We start from the raw sequence: 21,585 nt of genomic DNA, 5'->3' as shown, positions 1-21,585 counted from the left end.
CCTTCCTGTTTGGGGACTTATTTCCTGGCAGGTTTTCCTGCCAGACTAACTCTGAGCTGCCAGTGAATTTGGGGGTAGCATTTCATACACAGAACCTATGTTAATCACACCTGTGACTGAGAGAAAAATCATCTTCCTCACAGATTGCAAAAAGGTGACCTTGCTTTCTGTTAATGCACAGGTTCTGGTAAAAGATTTCTATACAAGATTTATAAAATGCTCTAAAAAAGTTGTCATCTAATTGTGCTTAGTCAAAACAAAGTAATGCTTCGGTAAATAAATTACTGTCTTAACTGGAGCACTCAAAGTTACTTAGGCTTGATTTCATATATATCTCTATATTATAAAACTCTGAAACCTGAATGGGTAATATTTAACTGTATGAGAATATGTATGCTATTAAGAAACTATATCTAAGTAATCTAAACCAGCGTAGTGGACATACATGACATCTCTGTTAAATAGAACTTTTTTTTGCTTAAAATTTTAGCAAAGGCAGAAACCTTTGATACTCCCTATGGTGAGCTCATTTTGCCCAGTTAACCACTCATTTTGGAATGCACAAGCAAAATTTTGTAACAGCAAATATTCTCGTTATCCTTGCCCCTCTTCTTATACTCTGTGACTCTTTGCCGCTTTATCTCTTCTGAATGACCTTCTGGTAAGGCCCTGGATTTCCGGTGATTTTACTGCTGCTCAGACCCTGAATAGCCACTGACGAGGTTTAAGAGGTACATCTCCCAATCCAGAAAACCGCATGGAGTGGAATAATTAACAGATTATTTACAGACACATTCAGTCTTGCTTTGGTTCACACTGCACTTCCATGTGAAACCTCCAGGCCGGGAGCCGGGCTACGTCCCTTGGTTGACCCGGTTGACGATGTAGCTCTTGACGTTGGGGACGGGGCGCACGTCATTCTGGTGCTTGCGGCGCTCTATGAAGCATGCCAGGCGGGAGGTGTCCAGGGGGATCTTGGAGTAGCTTCCATTGTGGGGCTGCAGCCAGGGATGCTGCAGGCAGGTGGCTGCCGTGGGCCGCCGCCGAAAGTCTTCCTGTAAGATCACGTTGATGAAATCTCTGGCAGCGTTGCTCACACCACAGAAGTACTCATGTGGGAAGCTGAAGTCCACCCTGCACACGTTGATACACGTCTCCTCTTTGCTCTCATCCAAGAAGGGAGAGACCCCACTCAGCATGACATATGTCAGGACCCCAATGCTCCAAATATCGGTGCCCAGGGAAACAGGAATGCCTTGGATCACTTCTGGGGCGGCAAACTCTGGGTTCCCCAGCAGGTGGTGGATGTGGAAGTGGCCTGAGATCTGGACAGCATCCTCTAAGTCGATGAGCTTCACTCGAGGCACTGGAATCCTTAGGTCAATGAGTAGATTTTCAGGCTGCAAAAACCAAGGAGGTGGAAAGAAGAGAGGGGATGTTCAGCTCTTTCCTGCCTACCCGCAGGACTCCCTTAGTTCAAACGTAGCCCTGATATTCTTTGAAATTCCTTATGCAAAGTGCTTTGGAGGCTTTTAACCAAACAAACTCTGAATTTAGGCGGACTTCAGAGCTCACTTGATGTTGAAAATCATGTCTTCTTAACTACCCCTCACTCTCACATAGAATCAAGCAAATACTGACATTTTCATTTTATTTGAGCACCATGAGTAAAAAGGTGACATTATTGGCTTCCTTCTATAAAGTTATACTAAGCAGTTACAGCTTCCCTGCCCTCTCTCCCCCTAGATGTCACTGTGATTCAGTGTATTGTCATTAATTCACAACAGACACACTTAAAGTGTGTGACAAGCTAGTTTAATATTCACTAGGATTTTAACTTAAGTAAATAAGATGAATTTACTCCCCTCAAGGGCAATGACTGGCAGGGGGGCACTAAGCTGTTTCCCTGCCATAGCTTGTTAACTTTTTTTTTTTTTTAAATTATTTATATTTATTTTTGCATAGAAGAACTGGGGTGTAGGCCAGAGCTACAGGGGGCGAGAGGATTCACCAGAAACAGAGAGGGGGGCAGTACAGGTGGATCTACTGAAATACACTGCTAAGGAGAGCAGTGGGCGAGACAGGAAAGGTCTGCTGTGCTATGTGGGTCAGCCCCTTGGCCAGGGATTCAACTCAGGCTGTAGTGGTGAGAGTGCTGAGACTTAACCCCTAGGCCGCCGGGGTGGCCCTCCTTGTTACCTTTATGTCCAGGTGTGCGACCCTGCAGTTGTGCAGGTACTGCAGCGCTTCCATGACATCTCGAATGTAGAAGGCTACTTTCTCTTCCATCAGCTCATCGTGGTTCATAAGATAGTCTAAGAGCCGGCCATCATCCATCCTGAAGGTGGGAAGGAAAAGGAAAAGGAGATATTTTTGTGAGGGAACAGAAAAAAACGATGTGTAAATCTGTAAGATCTCTGTGCTCTCTCCTCATCTCTATTATTGCTAAAGATCAGTGTCATGACACAGGCATGTCAGAATTAGAGTTCAAGTTTAGTATGATGCTCATGACTGAAATAAATAAATTTACAATGTGCTACACTTCTCAGAGAAAATTGTATAATCTTATAAGACACATGCTATTTTGTTAACTGGTGAAATTACTCACAAGGGAAAAGTTCTGGGACCCTGTAAGAAGTTAAATTGCAAAACTGAGAAAGTCTTGAGCCTCCCCTGGTGGCGCAGCAGTTGAGCGCTGGGCTGCGAAGCTGCCTGCAGCCTCTGCAGTGCCGTTCGATCCCCGGCCACCAGAGAGGGTCCCACATGGCGCGACAGACTTCTCCTGCCGCGCCCGCTGCTCCCCTCAGCAGTGTATTTCGTCGTTCTGCCTGTTCTGTTCCCAGCTCTGGCTCTGGTAAATTCTCTCACCCTCCCACGCTTCTGACTGTACCCAGTGCTTGTAAAAATAAATAAATCTTAAAAAAAAAAAACAAAAAACTGAGAAAGTCTTCAATCAGAAAGAGAGAGCAGCAATGTTTTGATTAACTTAGACCCAGTGGCTGCAAGAAAGCCTAGGGATGTTTTAGAAGCTGTTTTCATTTGTCAGCTTTTAGTTGGGGAAAAATAGAAAGCAAAGTATGTCCTCAACATTCATAACCCTCTTTTTAAGTCTTTGCCTTAAAGACTCACTAAGTAAGTACATGGTACAAGGAGCCGGGTTGTGGTTTTGAATCCTGGTTCTGCCATTTACAGGCAGGAGGGTGAGATGGTGGTGAGGGGGAGAGGTGGTTAGGACAAGACAAACTCTTGGTGTTTCAGTTTTTTCCTCTTTGAGGAGGGACTAACAGCAGCAACATTATGAGGATTGTGCAAGTCTCAAGTATGATAAGGAAGCACTTCAGCATAATTTGGTTGCAATAGTAAAAGCTCATAACTGGCAACTTCTTTTAGTTACTCTGTGCCCTCTTCAGCAAGGGGTGACCAGACGTCAGGCACATTCTCTAATGTGCAATGGGTTATTTATTAAAGGAATCCCCCAGGTAATGCTCAGGCAGAGGAGTTGGAACCTGTCAGAAAACTCAAGTATAGCTGAAACTCTCATCGCCAAGTTTCCATTCTCTTCTCTAGCTTGCTCCGTTCCACTGTATCTTCTGTTTTTCATGACCAGAGTAAAGAAAGACTTCTTTTCCGTCCTTCTTACTCTAGGGTGAGCATAGAGTAGAGAAGAGAATGGGGTCTTAGATGAACCCCACCCTGAACTTCTTGGAACAAATAGGGAGAAATTAACAGTAGCACCTCTCCAAGACCCAAGAGTCTCAGCCACCAAGCTCACCCTTAGATAGTTTTGATTACCCATAAGCCCAGGATCCAACCTAAACTAGGGGATCAGGGCCTCATTTGTCTGTAGAGAAAAGCTCTAATAGTGATTCTGTGGGTCACCAAAGGGGAGACCCATCACATGACGCAATCTGGAGTCACACGGTTTATCTTGGGCACGGCTTCTCCACAAATCTTTAGTGAACCTCAAGTCCAAATGCAGCAACTTTCTATGTTGTCAAAGCTGCTCTCTCCAAAATAGGCATTTTCCCTTAGCACTTACCATGCTATATTGAAATCACTCACTTATCATCCTCATTAAACTAATATCTCCTCAAGGGCAAGAATTACATGTTTTCATCTTTGTTCTTCTCACCCTTACTCAGGTCTAGCACATGCTGAGTTCACAATAAACTAGTTCAATCCAATATTTATCTAATCTAACCCGTGTAACATCCCTGAGAAATGGGAATAATTTTTTCAAGCTTCACAGACGAAGGCCCAAAATCCCAGAAAACTAATTTATACTGTTTCAAATGACAGAGCTGGGACCAAAGCCAGATTCTTCTTTCCAAGAATGCTTTCTTCCCATTGCACTATGGCAGCCTGGAAATTAATACCTTCCCTCAGAACGGTAGCAGGCAAGTCTGAAAGAGCAAAGATTCTGAGTCTGTTTTACCATCTTGGAATGCAAGTAACAGCACCTTTTATTGGAACTCATGCATAACATCACTCATAGACAAAGCTAGGTCACTGTTAACAGGATATGCCTTTTGAGTTAGAAAGACCCCAACAAACAGGTTATGCTCAGAAAGTTGTCTGTAATTATGTTCACTAAGTCTAAAAATGACCGTCTATCAGCTACTGCACAACTGTACCAAATTTAGTCCTGCAGAAGAATTACAAATACTAACTGCTGGTTTTGTTACCCTCTATTTCTTTTCCACCACTTTGAAAGTCTAACCAGAGATGTTTGCATTGGGTTTCTTTTTTCCATCATAAGTAACTTCATGATATGTCATTCCTTCAAAGCTCTACATATGCACACACTTTGACAAGCACACAGGAGTAAGACAAAAATAACAGACAAAAGGCATGAGGTGTCCATGGGTCCACATGGAGCCATCGCTTCATTGGGTTTTGGTTCCAATGTCTGTCTTCTCTCCAGGTGCAGGGCCTCACCAGCACCAGTCAGATAGCATTTCCATGAGGGCTCAGTACTTCTGAAAAGACTGTTCTCTTTAGCCTCTGTCAGATCTCTAAGTAAATCTTAGAGCATAACCTCTATTTTTAGCTTGGGGTCTTAGTTGGGGGGGAGAATGTGACTTTACCCCTGTATTCTTGGGACAAGTATATAGTCCCAAGTATATGACTGTCTGAGTCCCTAGAAAAATATGGAATGAGTGGAATGAAGGTAAGGCTTCAGCCTAGAAGGGACTTTTGGGGTGGCAGATTGGTGATGCTATGCAGCGGATGGATGTGCCAACCTCTGTCTTTCACTCAGTTTCACCCCTGTCAATAAGTTCATTGTCAATGACCTTCCTGGACTCCTGTCCAATCCAATAGAAGGAAAAGGAAAATCAGAGTGAGAGAGAGGTGGGTTCAAGTCCCAGTTTCTCCATTTCCTAGTTTTAAGGACTTTATCCTCGATGTGTTCCTATCCTCGATAAAGTCCTTATTCTCTAATCAATAAAATGGGAAAAGTATTTATGTAAAATGGAGGGGAAACTTCATGTTTCATATAACACTATAAAACGTAATTGCCTCTTCCATTAATTGTGGGTAACAAATAACTCAAATAACTGGGGATCACCATAGAGAGATGGCACCTGTACTTACAGCTCCAAAATCAGGATGTAAGATGTGGGCGATTCGTAGGTGTCATGGAGAGTGATGTATTGGGGGTGCTGCAGGTGCTGAAGTAGGGCAGCCTCGTGGGCAGCCTGCTCTTTTTTCTTCATTTTTTTGCTAACGAATTTCACAGCGACATCTTTGCGGGTGGCTTTGTGAATGCACTTCTTTACGATGGAGAAGCGGCCTCTGGAAAACAATAGGGAGAAAGCGTTTTACCAAGATACAGCAAGCGACTAGGTTCATTTCTCTCAAGGATGAAAGTTTTATCTGAAGTTGCCAGTCAAGAACATTTCATTAGGAACCCTGCTTTCCTGTATTTTATTATAATATTTAGAAAAGCCATATTTCCTTCTTGAGCATCTTACAGCTCTTTAAGAAGCAAAAAGCTAACCAATATCATTTTAAGTCCATTTCATTTCCCTGTCATCTTTGACATTAAACACAGTTTCAGTTTTTTTTCTAAGCAGAGTATATTTCTGTAAAATTTAACAATAGCAACCATATTAAAGAAGGAAGAATCCTAATTTCAAAAACATTTTTAAAAAGGTGACTTTTAATTTTTATTTTACATTGATTATCTTTCTCACATGGAAAATTTCTAAATTACACAGAGGTAGAGAGAATAATCATAATAGATCTAATCAATCCTCTATGCAGCTCCTAAGACTACAATCTTTTGCTAACCTTATCTCATTTATTCCTTTCCCAACACCCCCCTCTTCCATTCTTTTCTTTCTCTAGAGTATTTAAGCAGATTTCATGTTATTTCGCTCACAAATATTTCATCTTGCATCTCTAACATTTAAAAATACACAACTGCCATGGCATTTTTACCGCTAACAAAATTTACCACACCTGAATAGAGAGAAGGGGTCTCCCACTCAGCCGTGGCTTGTGGAAGGGAGAAGAAAGTGAAGTCAAAGGCAGAATGGCCAGCAGTGGGAGCCGAGAAAAGGGAGGGTATAATTCTAGGTCTGAAAAATTCATTCATGTGGGTCTGCTAGACTTAAGCAGCCTGTTCAGCCACCATTATGGTTACCTGCAGGGCTGCCTTCCTATACAAGGTCACAACCGCCCAGTCAATCAGTCATATGAGCCAAACCTTACAAGGTGCCTTTCAAATCAATCAAGAGCAGAAAGGTTGCTCATTCCGGGAAGGGTGTGCATCACGAGGTATGACGGTCGCGCCCAGGGGGCCGAGGACTGATGTATGACAAGGGGCCCCAGAAGCTGATGAGTGGAATGCCTTGTTGATAAGATTAGGACCATGGCCAGGGGTCTGGGGTCCAGTTTCGATCACAACTTGGTCATCAGGCTGATAACATGGTCCGCAGACTCATGTCCCCCCAAGCCCTAGATGACATTCCTGAGTTTCACCATCCTTTTCTCCTTGTCCTTCTAATGCACATAGCTGATGCTGTATGATTGTTCTAGCAATAAAAACGGCCAGGATTTTGCTCTCAAGCAGCATCCTGCATTTTGTGGCCTGCTCCACGCCTCCCACATTTTTTTTCTTTTCTTTTTTTTTAAGATTCATTTATTTATTTATACAAGCACTGGGTACAGTCAGAAGCATGGGAGGGTGAGAGAATTCACCAGAGCCAGAGAGGGCAGCAGAGCAGGCAGAAGGACCGAAGCACACTGCTGAGGGGAGCAGCGGGCGGCAGGAGAGGTCTGCGCGCCATGTGGGACCCTCCTCCGGTGGCCGGGGAGCAGCGGGGGATCGAACCGTCGCTGCAGAGGCTGCGGGCAGCTTCACAACGCAGTGCTCAACTGCTGCGCCACCGAGTCTCCCACATCTTTGTCCACTGTTTAGTTGCCCAATGCAACACATTTATAACTATTTTTCTCTTAAGTGAATACATTGTTTCTCCAACACCCACCCCTCTATGTCTCTGTCCCTTTCCTTACCCCCTCCCTGTTAACCTCAGAGCCCTCAGGCTGTTAATTGATGTCCATTGATTTTTTTTTAATAAAAGATTTATTTTTATTTATTTATACAAGCACTGGGTACAGTCAGAAGCGCGGGAGGGTGAGAGAATCCACCAGAGCCAGAGCAGGGAGCAGAGCAGGCAGAAGGACCGAAGTACACTGCTGAGGGGAGCAGCAGGCGGCAGGAGAGGTCTGCGCGCCATGTGGGACCCTCCTCCAGTGGCCGGGGAGCAGCCGGGGATCGAACCGGTGCTGCAGAGACTGCGGGCAGCTTCGCAACCCAGCGCTAAACCGCTGCGCCACCAGGAAGGCCCCAATGTCCATTGGTTTTTGAAAGTGTTTTATAGCATCTAATTGTCTGTTATTGTAAGTGTTTAGTATTTTTTATCATTCTGACTGACTTTGCTGCACATAGTTCTCTCAAATTCCCTCCATTTTGTTGAAAATGGCTGTATTTTATCCTTTATTATGGTTACATAATAGTCCATTGTGTGGGTATACAACGTTGTCTTGATCCAGTGGTCCATGGATGGACATTTAGGCTGCTTCCATGTGCTAGCTAACAAAAATAAAACTACAATGAACATTGTGGAACATGTGGGACTTGTGTTGGTGGTTTCATATTCTCTGGATAGATGCCCAAGAGTGGATTGCTGGGTTGGACAGTATTTCCATTTTTAGTTTTTTAAGGTAAATTCAGATTGTTTTCCATAATGTTTGTACCAGTTCACATTCCCACCAACAGTGTAATAGGGTCCTTTTCACTCTGCATCCTTTCCAGCTCTTGTTGTTGCGGGTCTCTTTAATGTGTATCCTTCTCAGAAGACTGAGGTGGTATCTTCTTGTAGTTTTAATAGAAGCGATGATGAACTTTTTTTTATGGCTTTAAGCCTTCTGGATATCCTCTTTGGTGAACTGTTTATATCTGTTGCCATTTATTAATTGGACTGTTTTTTATTATTGATTATATGACTTTTCAATATTATTTTTTTCACACTGTAAATCAGTTCTCAGAAGCCTTGCTGTGCTTCTTTAGGTATCTTCTAAATATGTACAGCTTGGAAATGACCCAGAATTTGTGTTGTTTCATGCACAGAGTTAGGGGTCTTTTGCTTAGCTCATACCTCACTGATATTTCCTCCACGTTCCTTGACTCCCACAAGTGCCCTTTTTTGGTCAGGAAGATGTTTTAGCTTCCTGCACACAGATCCCTGATTTGGTCTACTCCCGGGTCAAACCCAGGAAATAAAAGAAAAAAAAATTAAAAGCAACCCAGAAACCTCACACCACTGTACTCTCCTTGTCTTTCCTCATGTTTTGACTTCCCTCCCCCATCTCTGTTACTTCAGAATCCTCGGATAGTTGCTTTTGCATTTTGTCCAAGGATTCCATTTGTAATTAGTGGGAGATAAAGGCTACAAAGGGCTTACTCCATCTGGGCTGGCATGAAAATGGCTCCTTTTATCTTATTTATTTTTTCATTGAAATATATTTGACATGTAGCATTATATAAATTTAAGGTATAAAACATCTTGATTTGATACATTTGCATATTAAATAATGACTGATATTGTAGCAAGAGTATCTCTATCACATTATGGAATTATTTCTTTTCTGTGAGAAACTGACTCCTTTTAAAAGTTGGAAACTAAAAAACTGTTTGGAAGCTCTGAGAGCGTGGGTGGAGCCTGTCAACTTGACCTTCACCACGGGGTGACCTGACTGTACTGTTTAGTTAGGAAAATAACTAAGATAGTATCTTCGCCTTTCCTTAGATTCTCCATAAAAGGAAGCTCCTACTTTCTGCCCAGAGAATGAAGCCCTGGCCCTCTACTTTTGGAGGCCTGGTGGAGAAGAAAGTGTGTACCTGAGTATCCTCATGTATTTATTCTCAGGATGCCCCCATTTGGGGGTGGGTTGGGCCTCCCTCAACTGTGCTAGTATTGCAAGGACCAGAGTCACCTGTTTTATCCTTTACAGACAATAGACCTCCCATCTTGTCCTAGGTGGGGAGATAACACTTCTGCCTGCGGCTGGGAGATCTGGAGCTACAATTTTGCACATAGAGCTCAGCCAGTCTTTTTAATTTTAGAATTCTCTTTACACCTGTTTCCAGAGGTACTTGATGCTGTCTGTGCCTTTGGGGAAGTCTGCTGTTAATGTTTCATTGGGTCTCCCCTGACCCCATGACTAACTTGGGCTGAGTTTTCCCCAATCTCCTAGGTCACTTGTCATGCTTTCATCTGTTCTTCTATTTAATGTTTTATTGGTGTGGTTTCTTCTTCCAATGTCCTCATTCTTATGCGCTTGCTTCAAAAAAATTCCTTTACTGTCCATTTAGTGACGTTCCAGGAGCGAGTAAAATTAGAGGCCTGGATTCAACCTGCCATCTTTACCCAGAGGCCTGACACTGCTACCTTTTGGGATCCTGTTGAGGTATCCTGGGATAACTCTTTGACATATTTAAGCTGTTGTTTTTGCTTAAGTTGCCATGCTCAAGTCCTCTTTGCTTCTATGAGAGGCTTTTGGAAGGAAGATAGTTCTTTTTGCACCATGGTGTTTATAATATTTAATTACTGGCAGCTATTTTTTTTTTTTAAATAGAGGCACGTTTTATTTATTTATTTGTTTGTTTGTTTGTTTGTTTGTTTATACATGCACTGGGTACAGTCAGAAGCGCGGGAGGGTGAGAGAATTCACCAGAGCCAGAGCAGGGAGCAGAACAGGCAGAAAGACCGAAGTACACTGCTGAGGGGAGCAGCGGGCGGCAGAAGAGGTCTGCGCGCCATGTGGGACCCTCCTCCGGTGGCCGGGGAGCAGCCGGGGATCGAACCGGCGCGGCAGAGGCCGCGGGCAGCTTCGCAACCCAGCGCTCAACCGCTACTGGCAGCTATTTTTAACAAGATAATCATATAGGAATAGAATTCTAGGCTGGGTATGATGGAGAAAGCCTTCTATGGCTATGGTGCAGTTATTGTTCATTTGTCTCATGTAAGTATTTATATAATTCATTTATATTCTGTTAACATACACAATTTTAGAAGGATCTTCTGAGACTATGAGGACTGTTCTTGGGAGAGAGGGAACATTTCAGCTTGTTGGAGATGAGATTATTTAAAAAATACTCATTATCTTGAATGTGTCAAAAATTCTCTCTTTCTTTTGAGAAATATCAAAACATCTATTTCTTCTGGGTAAAACATGCCTTAGCCTGTGGCTATTAACAGCAAATGCGGGTCTTAGGAAGGAATTCATTGATGCATCTAGATGACGGATCCAGTTTCATTTAGAACTAGGTGGGGATTTGATTACTGGGATGATATTTAGCTTCACAACTTCAACAGTATGGGCCAAACTACTTCAATTAATAGATCTTATATTCAACAAAAAATGGTCTGATGAGAAACAACATAAACTAGTAAAACTATCACAGCCTTAGAGTCAGGCAGCCAGGGTTTGAATCCTGGCTCTATATTTTTCTGGTGGTAAGACCTGGAGAAATTTCCTTATTCCCACCCCCCAGAGTCTATTTCCTTTACTGGAAATCTACTCAAATACTACCTCATGGTTTTGTAAGGATTAGCTTAAATGACTTGTACCATATTTGCACAGTATCTGGTACACTGTGGGCACTCACCAGCATCAGCATCATCATCATCACCTAAACTTCCACTGGCCTTTTTTTTTTTTTTTTTTTAATCTCTGGCTACATAAAGAAGATAGGAAAGAAGAGCTAAAGATTTCTTGTTATTTTTCCATTTCTTTTCTCTTTTTGGGGCTTTAATTCTGTCCAGCAACCCCCAGCCACAGACATGTGGTGTTGTGTTTGTAGGAGGTTTTCTGTTTCATTGAGAGAGGTCACTCACAGGCAGAGGTGACGTTAATGACCCATTGTTAGCGGGAGCTAATTTATTCTCACAGCCAGGGTGAGTGGGTGACTTGTTAGATCTGCCCGCTTTCCTCACTTACACCACCTGCAGACTATGGTACACACAGGATGACCTCCTTTTGCTCCTTTCCACCAAGTATTTTATAGGATAACTCATAGATTTATTCATCATTTTGTTAAAATTCATGTTTTTAATCCTTTTTATTTTTGAGCACACACTTTTCTGTCTAAAATGCAGTGTGTGTGTGTGTGTGTGTGTGTGTGTATGTGTGTGAGAGAGAGAGAGAGAGAGAGTATTTGGATTAGAAATACTCATACACAATATGCTTGGACACATACAAGAGACTTGTACTCAACAAATTGTTGTTATACATTCTTCTCAAGGATACATGGAATTTGTTTTAATAAAAATTCACCATGTATTACTCATAAAAATCCATGTATTACCCAATAAAAATCAAGGAATCAACATCATATAGACCAAGTCCTCCAACCATAATGCAGCTAAGTTTGAAATTGGTAACAAAAAGATAATTTTTTAAAAATCTCATATATTTGGAGATCCTTGAACATATTTCTATTATAACTGGGCCTAAGAAAAAAAAATCACAGTTGAAGGAAAAACACTTAAAACTGAATGAAAATGAAAATGCCACATGTCAGAACTCAGGAGATGTAGCTAAAATTGTCCTTTGAAGAAAAGGCTGAGCCTTACATTCTTTTGTTAGAAAATAAGAATCAATGCATGAAACATCAAACTTAAGAAGATAGAGAAAAATAGAAAATACATACCAACCTTCTCTTTTCTTTCCTTTCTATATAGAAAACACACTTAATAAAAGAAACATCAGGAACATGTCATTGTTCTGAGATAATGTTGTTAAATAGTCATGGGCCAAGGAGTAAAAAAATGTGTCATTACCTTCCAATTTCATTCAGCTCAGTGTAAGCTGAATCAAAATTTTCTTTCCAAGAAATGGTGGCACCATCAGCAGCAGCATCTTTGGAAGAGAGAGACTCCATTATTTTTATATTGAGAAATATCATATAAAGAAAAGCTTAACAGAAAAATTCAAACATTGCCCCAAAGCAATTCCTGTGACTAAATATGGGGCCAACTCAGTGGGAAAATGTCATGATCCTCTGAAATGTTATTTTTAAAAATATCATCCAAGGGGAAACTGACATGACAGGGTCAGACTCCCTGTGCCATCTATGTAAACAAAGAGAAAACTGAGGGCAATCAGAAACACAGTTTCTAGATATTTTAAAATAGAAACTTAGTAAAAAAAAAAATTAAAAGGGAAAAATTTTCTCCCTTAAAAAATGTTAAGGGAAAAGTACTTTGGAGGCCTGGGAAGGCCAGTGAGAATGTAGGGAAGATGCAGCAGAGAGGATAGGGCAGATTTTCAAAACCAAAGACAGAAGAAAGGAATGTGCAGCTTAAATACTGCTCTTTCTCATCTCCACTGTCTCGGGCTTAATGAGCTTAATGGCATAATGAATGATGTAGCTTGTCCCAAAGTACATGCCTGAGTAGACAGAATCTTTGGTAGCCTTACCTTGAAAGTGTTAATTCCCTGGCAATGATTTGCACTCACACACATTCATGCAAGTACAAATAGTACTCAGTATCTATTTATGTTGTTCACCGGAGACTAAGGCTCACAAGAAGCAAAACGTGGGCAGTGGCCATCGTGGGCAGGGTTTAATTAGTGACTTGGCGGGGAGGGGCCAAGCCAGCAGTTCAGCCCTGCTCCCCTGGCCACCGGTCACCTCAGGCTTCCCAGAGCCCAGGCCGCTGAGGCTGAGCACGTTGGCTTATTGATTCCGAGGAAACACAGGCCCAGGGCCAAGGTTTTCCAATGAGTCACAAACCCGTGGGAGCAAAGCGGACTGCAGGGCTGGGTGGGCACAGCTGATGGGGCTGGGGTGCATTTCTGGATTCAGCTGCAGGCAGGACAGTGGCCCAGACCCTGGAGGGCACTGAGTCACCAAATCCGGATTCCCTTAACCTGAGACACAGATTTATTGCCTTTTCAGCACAGTGACTTCTTCTCCTGCCCAACACACAGTCTATTCTACCCAGTGCTAAAATCCTCATTAATTAGAGATTTCTTTTAACAGATTTTCTCTTTCAAAGTGTCCCTGGGACCAAGGTGGTTTGGTGAGATAGTGAATAGATGGGCAAAATGCAAACTGTGTTTGTAAAATACTCATTTGTAGCCAGTTATAGGTATATGTTAGCTAACTTCTCAATATATCTACATATGTACCCACATTAAAAAAAAGATGTTGGGAGGGTTGGGGATGGGGACACGATACAATGTTCATCATGCAATGAAATCCTCCAGCCACGTTGCTTTCTCCATTCCATTTTAAATTGGTGAGTGGGGCTGTCCCTAATGTTGAGGGGTACACTTGTGCCTAGCAGGGGTGCCCAGGAGAAAGGAGGCTTGGGGTTTGCATCTCAGAAGAGGGGCAGATAGCATCCATGAGACTCCTGACTTTGGCCACCGCTTCTGTTCCAGAGACACACCAGGTGCCAGGAACCTGCAGGGGTAGGCTGGGTGGCAGATCTAAGTTCAACCAAAGGCTCTTGAAGTCACTTTTTATGGAAACACTCTTCATCAGGGTTCTGAGAAGTTACTTGACTAAAGCTGCCAAGCAAATTTAGGGCCCTTCTTGCATGAGGGCCCAACATATGCCCACGAGAGCCAGGGCCAGTGAGCATGTGACAGCTGGCCCGCTGCCTGGCCTCCCCTGCCTGGGGGCTGGGCATGGCTGGGACTCACCGTACTCTGGAAGCCGCACAAACTCTGAAGGCTCGCTGGGAAGGCTGATCCCCCAGGGGTTACTGGCACTGACCCTGAACTGATAAGGGCTCCCAGGACTGAGGTCTTCAATGACGAGATAAGTGTCCAAGGTCGAAGCTACAGACTGCTGCCAGGCCTGGGAGCCTAGCGCACAGTTTCCAAGAAGGAAAGAGAAAATGACAGGGGATCATTGTTTCAAAGACCTCCAGCAAACAAAGAAAGAGAAATAACACATTGCATTCAAGGGACAGTTGGGGTCTGCATGGGGGTGTACCCCTGAAAGCCTGTGGTCAACCTTGGCAGGCTCAGCTTCAGTTTCCTAAATAGTTGAATGTATCATGAGGGATTCAGGGACAGTTGGCCTATAGGTTTTGTCCACGTTCAAATGTGTGCATGTGAGGGTTAAAGTCAGGAGCACACAAAATTTGCAGTGGAACATGTGGCAAATTTTTAATAAGGTCAGAAGAATGTATTTATGTTAATGACAAAAAGAGAAAATATACACTTGGAAATTGAAATAACAGAAATTAACATATGTTAATGTAAAACACTGATATGGAAGCTGTCTTCTCATAATTCTCTCATTTAACTTTCTCATCTATATTCGCAGAAACCCCAAACAGTAGGGAACATTAGTCTCTTTACAGAAAAAGAAACTGAGGCCTGGAAAAATGAGACAATTCTTTCAGGAGAATTATTAATTAAATGAACTAGGAAATGAGTAACACCAAGGTAAAGATCAACTTTGGGGAGGGCGCTTCCCAGTTCAGCATGAATACCTCTGTGGTGAGAAGGGACACACAGAGTGAATGACTCAGGACAGATGCAGAAATAAATAGCTGTACAACTATACAGGCCTGTTTAATACAAGACAGAATTAAAATAATAAGAGTAATGAAAATAGAGTAAAACAAGTGCTTTTGGTTATGAAACTGATTGTTATCAAGCCAGTTGTGTAATCCACCATATGGTTCAGAGTTGTAGCTAACAATTAGAACTACCTGGAAGCTCTTATTTTACCTAATTCTCCTTGATACCTGGGTCTCTGGCTCAGTTTCTAACTGTTAAAGAAATGTGTGCACACTTAATGGGTACATGTAACAAATCTTACAGTTCCATAATTCAGAAGTCATTAGATAGTTACTGTAGGTGTGTATCTTTTTGAGATTTCTAATTTTTTTTTGGGGGGGGGGGAGTCTGTAGGGCACAGTCCTGATCTGATTTAGTTATTACTTTGGGGGAAAGATCACAAATTAGCAAACTAGATCCTGAGTTCTACTGCCAGCCTTCCATTTATTAACTGCGGCCTTTTGTTGTTTAACTTTCCTTAGGTCTCAGCCTCCCCACCTGTAGAATGGGCCAGTCCTCCCTGTGGCTGATGACTGAGCTTGTAAAGTAGGGGAGCACCTGTAAAGGTGCGCTGCACATGCCTATGTCACTAGTGCCTGGTGGAATCACCGCTCCATGTGACTTCAGATCAGAATGGAGGCCTTGGGGGGATGTCAGGAGACATGAGAAGGAGCAGCTGATGAAAGGCACAGAGGCAAATAGTTTCATTACTCTGAAGGATTTCTTGCAAGGAGGAGAAGACAGAATTGCGGGGAGAAGCCCACCTTCCTCTCTGTACTCCACGGTGTAACCAGAAATAGTGCAGTTTCCTGTGCTGGACGGGGGCAGCCAGCGGAGAATCACAGAGGAGCAGCTTCTTTCCTGCGCAATGGGGCGGTTAGGGGCTGCTGGAACTCCTGGGGGGACAGAGATTAGGGTCAAGTGCTATTTCTGCAGAACTTGGTATTTTACGGGAAGCTTGAATGCCACTTCGGAAGCACAACCTGACTTGTGTTTCAGATTTTTGCCTTGATCTTCTTCACCAATGGGCATACCTTTCTCCAGGCGTGAGGGTGATCTGGGAGTCACACCTAGTGGCCAGAGTTCTTCCTTGGGCTAAACACTGCTAAATACTGGAGATAAAGTGGGGGAAGATTAAGTAGGAGAATGCCAGAGGAGCGTGGTGTGTCATAGAGAATTCTTGGCAAAGATTTAGAACTTTACTTTGGAATTTTTCACAATGAACTTTTCTTTCCCAGGTCTCAGGGAACCCTTGTAATGTCCACTGAAAATATTTGACTAACACAAATTCATAGACAGAAGGTAGGATCGGGGTTGCTAGGGGCTTGGGTTGGGGTGGGGAAGGTGGGAATGGGGGCTTGTTACTGAGTGGGTTCAGAGTTTCAGTTTTGCAAGATGAAAAGTGTCCTGGAGATTCTTGCACAAGAATATGAATATACCGAATACCTTTTTACTTTATTTTTTTTAATTTTTTAAAAAAGATTTATTTATTTATGCAAGCACTGGGTACAGTCAGAAGCATGGGAGGGTGAGAGAATTCACCAGAGCCAGAGTGGGGAACAGAACAGGCAGACTGACGAAATACATTGCTGAGGGCAGCAGGGGAGCAGCAGGAGAGGTGTGTCGCACCATGTGGGACCCTCGCCGGCGCCCAGGGATTGAACTGGTGCTGCAGAGGCTGCGGGCAGCTTCGCAGCCCAGTGTTCAACCGCTGCGCCACCAGGGGAGGCCCCTTTTTTATTTTTTAAAGATTTATTTATTTCTGCATACAAGAGCTGGGGCGCAGGCCAGAGATGTGGGGGGTGAAAGTATTCACCAGAGACAGAGTGGGGAACAGAACAGGTAGACTGACTGAAATACACTGCTGAGAGGAGCAGCGGGTGAGTCAGGAGAGGTCTTCTGCGCCAATGTGTAGTTCCCAGGCCGGGGATCGAACTCATGCTGCAGTGGCTTCATAGTGCTGTGTTAACCCCTGCACCACCAGGGAGGTCCCTGAATACTTTTGAACTGTACATTGCTCATTAGTTAAAATGGTAAATTTTACATTATGTGAATTTTATCACAGTTTTTAAAAGTTTTACAAAAATATTTGACTAACAAGAAGACCTTACCTTGCACTTTAACTGTGGCAGATGTTGATGTGGTCCCGTGGTCATTTGTTGCTATGCAGGTATAAATTCCACTGTCTTGGGGCATCAGATTGCAGATCTTCAGGGTGATTTCCCCAGAATCACTAGGAACACCAAAAGGATGGTCTTCAAACTCCAGTAGTGAGACAACTGGCTTGTGGGTAAAATCCCAAAGCCATGGCACACAGGGTGCCAGCTGAGTCCTGAGGCCCAAGGACAAGTCCAGTTCTGTTCCTTCCTACACACCGGGGAATGACCAACTTGCCTCTCTATACCCTCAATTCCTTACAGAGGAAGGAACTTCTTGCCATGCCTATCACTCAGGTTTGTTGTAAATAAAAGGGATACTAAAGGAGCCAGTGAGGTAAGAATTAGAAGGTGGTTTGAAATACATAAAATCCTATACAAGCTCACAATATTACTGGTATCACCACCTAGCAATTAAACTATTTTCCATCACACAAGCTGTAATAAATGGTCTGAGGAAATGGAAAGACTAAAGAATGAATACTTTTAAGTATTTTAAATACTAAATGTGGGGCCCTCAAAATAATTTAGTGAATTAAGTAAGCAGTACATCCCCCCAGGAAAGATGGCTTTCCCAAGAGTCACAAGGGAAGGTAGCTGAAAGGGTTAAATGCAGAAGTCCAGCTCCCTCCCCACCAGTTGTGACACTTCCTGACCCTCATCATCCTCACCAAGCACTGCGCCTCACATTTAGCTCCCTGGTGCACAGATATTATAGGACCTAGCCAGGGACTCTGCTGAGAACACTATTTCCCATGAACACAGATTAAGTTAATGGGCGAAAGTTTCTTGATTCTGGGTGTTTCTTCCATAAATGTTTCTTAAACATGTAGGGCTTGTTACAGCTCACCCACTGTAAGCAGTGATACACAAAGAAGTTCAGAATTCGTAGAGTAAATATTAACATATGGTTGAGAGGCCGCCAACAGAGTTTTGTTAAATAGCCTTTTTGTGTGAAGTACGTTTGTGACTGAGTTTTCTGTTTTCGAGGGTACATTATGGAGCGAGTTTTTTCCCTTCTAATAGCACTGTTCTCAGGTTCATGGAGGAATTAAATGTATGGCTGTTTCAAAGGATCCTGCAGGGCACAGAGAAGCCCAGAATGTCTGAATCTGAGGGCCACATTCCCCTGCAAGTTGGAGTCTTTGCTATTTCCTGACACAGCAACTCTCCTGGGGATCCTTAAGGAAAGATCATCAAGCAGGTGAGTCTCAGGCAGGGCTTGTCAAAGCTCTTTGAAAGTATAGTTCCTGCCTGACCTGAGAGGTAGGGTCATGCCTCCCTCTATTTGTGTAGTGTGTCTAGAGTGCACTCTTTACAAGCCATTCTTGCAGGTCCCTGGGCAGCGCGTGAAATAGGTGCTGGTAGTGACCCAGATGTTTGTCAGGCTGAGTGGGGATTGCAGTGTGAGGGTCTGAGGCTGAATCTGAAGTTCACTGAACACTGTCCTGTGAGCACGCTGTCCTGTCAGCAAGCTTCCTGTCAGCACTATGTCCTGTGAGCACTCTGTCCTAAGTCACCCATGCTTTCTGATACAATCTCTCTCCTAATCAAGGCTAAGTGTGTGCCCTAGAATAGGCCCCAGGGAAGCTCTTCCCTGGAAAGACTGAATAAACAAAAATTGGAGCTGCCTCCCTGACTAGCCACTGGGTGCTGCACTGAGGTATGGGGGGATCAGCTTACCAGGAGGAGATGGTGTATGTGGCTGAGCTATTGTCAGTGTCCAGGATGTTCTGGTCTGGACCCTTCCAGGTGATGGCGGGCTTCGGCCGCCCACACACTTTGCATTGCAGTGTCACTGTGTCCCCAAGCAAGCAGGTCACATCCACTAAGGGCACAAGGAATTCTGGGGCCACTGTGGTCAAATCAACATAGATTTGCATCATTCAGAGCAAATTGAAAAGAAAACCATCATTTGTAACACTGCTGTCATCGCCTACCTGTGTGGTGTTACAACTCAGATAACTTTTAGCTTATGTGTTGTCATCTGTATCCCTTTAAAAAGTATTTTAAAAGCAATAAATGTTTATTGCAGAAAACTCAGGAAATACAGATAAGCAAAGTGAAGAAAATGCTGCAAGCTGTCATAACCCACAGGTACTACTGTTGACATCTAATACACGTGTCCTTCAGGCTTTATATAAACACACCTTTTTTGCACAAAACTTGGATCCCATTATACATATTGCAATTTGTGGTCTTTCTCACCCTAACAGTTTATAGCAACAGCTTTCCTTGTCCATAGTACAGAATCGTCACTGCTGTTGACAGACCCCACAACCGTGCTGGGTTTGCCTTAATTTAGTCAATTGCCACTTTTGTAATTCTACCACTTTTAACTCACCTTCTTGGATGAAATTTGGATTTAAGATCTGAAAAACACAAAGAAACAGAAAATTGTTTCAATCCTGAACTACTAAAAGAAAACAGGACTTCTACCCTATTGAGTAAAGAGAAGGTATCATTTAGGCCTGGAGCCTTGTTCTCACCATTGTGAGCACAGCACTACACACTATCATGTAACCACAGGTGGCGGGTGCTGCTCTGTCTACTCTGCTGTTCACACTCTCTCTGGGGGCCAGCCTGACAGGCTCACTGTGACTGCGGCTCTGCTTTCTGTCCTCCATTTCCTCAGTTACTTTTCCTCCTTACCACAGGCATCAAAAGCCATTCTCCCTTGTTCAGTATGCACTCAAGCAATGCGATGTCACCGATGCTTCCAGCACTGTGCATTTTTAAAAACAGAGGACCTGGCCAACAACTATCAAACTGGAAGGTCATCGACATTAACCATTAGCTACTAACCCTGTGGTTGCCTTCCACATGTGCCTCCTTCCCCAAGGAGAGAAACTTCTCTTGCAGCAGCTAAACACAGAGCTTGTTTGGTTGAAGGGAAAAAGAAAAAGCCCTGCCTGTCTGTTCAGTCCCCACAGGAGAGCTTAAGAACATTGACCTAATGGTTCTAGTCTTTTCTGTTGCATCAGTAAGTAAACAGACCTAGGTGGTCTAATTGACCCATCCAGTGGCTGGTTGGCAGAGGCACTGCCAGAGCTCTTTGCACGTAACACTCTGGCTGCTTGTGACACAGAGAGGGGTTCTTCAGCTGGCTGAGAGGGTGATCACGTTGAATTTCCCCATATTTTATACTACTTCTTCACAAGTTGGGCTGCGAAAGCCTAAGGAGGGCAGGGAAGGAGGCTGAAATAAGCATGAGCTTCAAACTTAGAAAGGCTGGGGTTCACCTCATTTTTTGGATGTGATTTTATGGTAGTTACTTGACACTTATTAGCACTGATTTATTCCACTATAAAATGGGAATAAAATTGGGGCCTCCCTGGTGGTGCAAAGGGTTAAGATGCAACCTATAAAGCTATCTGCAGCCACTGCAGCACGAGTTCGGTCTCCAGCCAGGGAGGAGACCCTGGTGCAGCAGACCTCTCCTGACTAGCCCGCTGCTCCCCTCAGCAGTGTATTTCAGTCAGTCTGCCTGTTCTGTTCCCCACTGTCTCTGGTGAATCCTCTCACCCTCTGGCCTGTACCTCAGCTCGTATATACATAAATAAATAAATCTTTTTAAAAAATGGTAATAAATAATGACTAGTGCAAATGGTACAATAAGTGTTTGACAGAATAACTTGACAAATAACAAGTATTCAATGACAACTTAATCATCTCCTTTTGCTAAGCAGTCTTGTTAAAGTGGCTTATCTCTGATAACTGTTTATTTGGAAAATTCTTTTCTTCATAATGAAGTCAGAAAACTCAAGTGCCTCCACTAAGATCATTGGGGCATTCATACTTGTCTCCCTATATGTGCCCCTGTCATAGATGAAAATGATTTCTCTGTGTTCTTCCCTTATCCAGGGGTCCAGATGAGCCTTTTGGAACAAATATGTTTTTTCTTCCTTTGGGTTTCACTGTAAGCCAATTGCCCACTCATACTACCTGGGTTTTTCACAAAATGGGCTACAGAAAACTCTTGAGATGCTAAGTCCTGGGACTTAGTGTCCAACACTCTAAAAACTGAGGCTGCATTTTGGGCCCGCACACCTCCTTGATCTGACGGGCTGGAAAAAAGTTCAAAACTCTTATCAGTCTGGCTCACCCTTGAAGTGATGCAGAAAAATCCAAATGTCTGTGAGAAAATGAAATCAAGAATCTCTCCATGTCTGTTGCTGCCAGAAGGCAGTTACAGGAAGCTCAAAACCGAGCACCCAAAATCAAATTTCACAAGCAGAGGTAGATAATGTTTAATGTCTTGCCTGCCTTTATGGACACACAGTGATGACAGTGTCTGAGTCTGAGCAACCGGGCAAGTTTGACCCTTTAAAAC

General features: G+C 43.3%; 1 protein-coding gene across 5 annotated transcripts in view; it reads right to left on the bottom strand.

Moving 5' to 3' along the window:
* Positions 1-585: 585 nt before the first annotated feature.
* Positions 586-21,585, bottom strand: part of KALRN (kalirin RhoGEF kinase) — a gene marked incomplete at both ends in the record, with an annotated part of 649,897 nt that continues 628,897 nt past the window's right edge. For all 5 annotated transcript variants that reach the window (XM_084231955.1, XM_084231944.1, XM_084231956.1 and 2 more), the window contains 9 exons: positions 586-1,400; positions 2,200-2,338; positions 5,596-5,796; positions 12,354-12,432; positions 14,227-14,391; positions 15,861-15,992; positions 17,208-17,329; positions 18,936-19,107; positions 19,597-19,624. In XM_084231955.1, the coding sequence (XP_084088081.1) occupies positions 855-1,400; positions 2,200-2,338; positions 5,596-5,796; positions 12,354-12,432; positions 14,227-14,391; positions 15,861-15,992; positions 17,208-17,329; positions 18,936-19,107; positions 19,597-19,624 (1,584 nt within the window). The remainder of the gene's footprint in view (positions 1,401-2,199; positions 2,339-5,595; positions 5,797-12,353; positions 12,433-14,226; positions 14,392-15,860; positions 15,993-17,207; positions 17,330-18,935; positions 19,108-19,596; positions 19,625-21,585) is intronic.

Source organism: Talpa europaea (genome assembly GCF_964194135.1).
Source record: "Talpa europaea genome assembly, chromosome: 4".
NCBI lineage: Eukaryota > Metazoa > Chordata > Mammalia > Eulipotyphla > Talpidae > Talpa > Talpa europaea.
The sequence above is the reverse complement of the archived record's forward strand: the minus strand, read 5'-3'. Positions and strand labels throughout refer to the sequence as shown.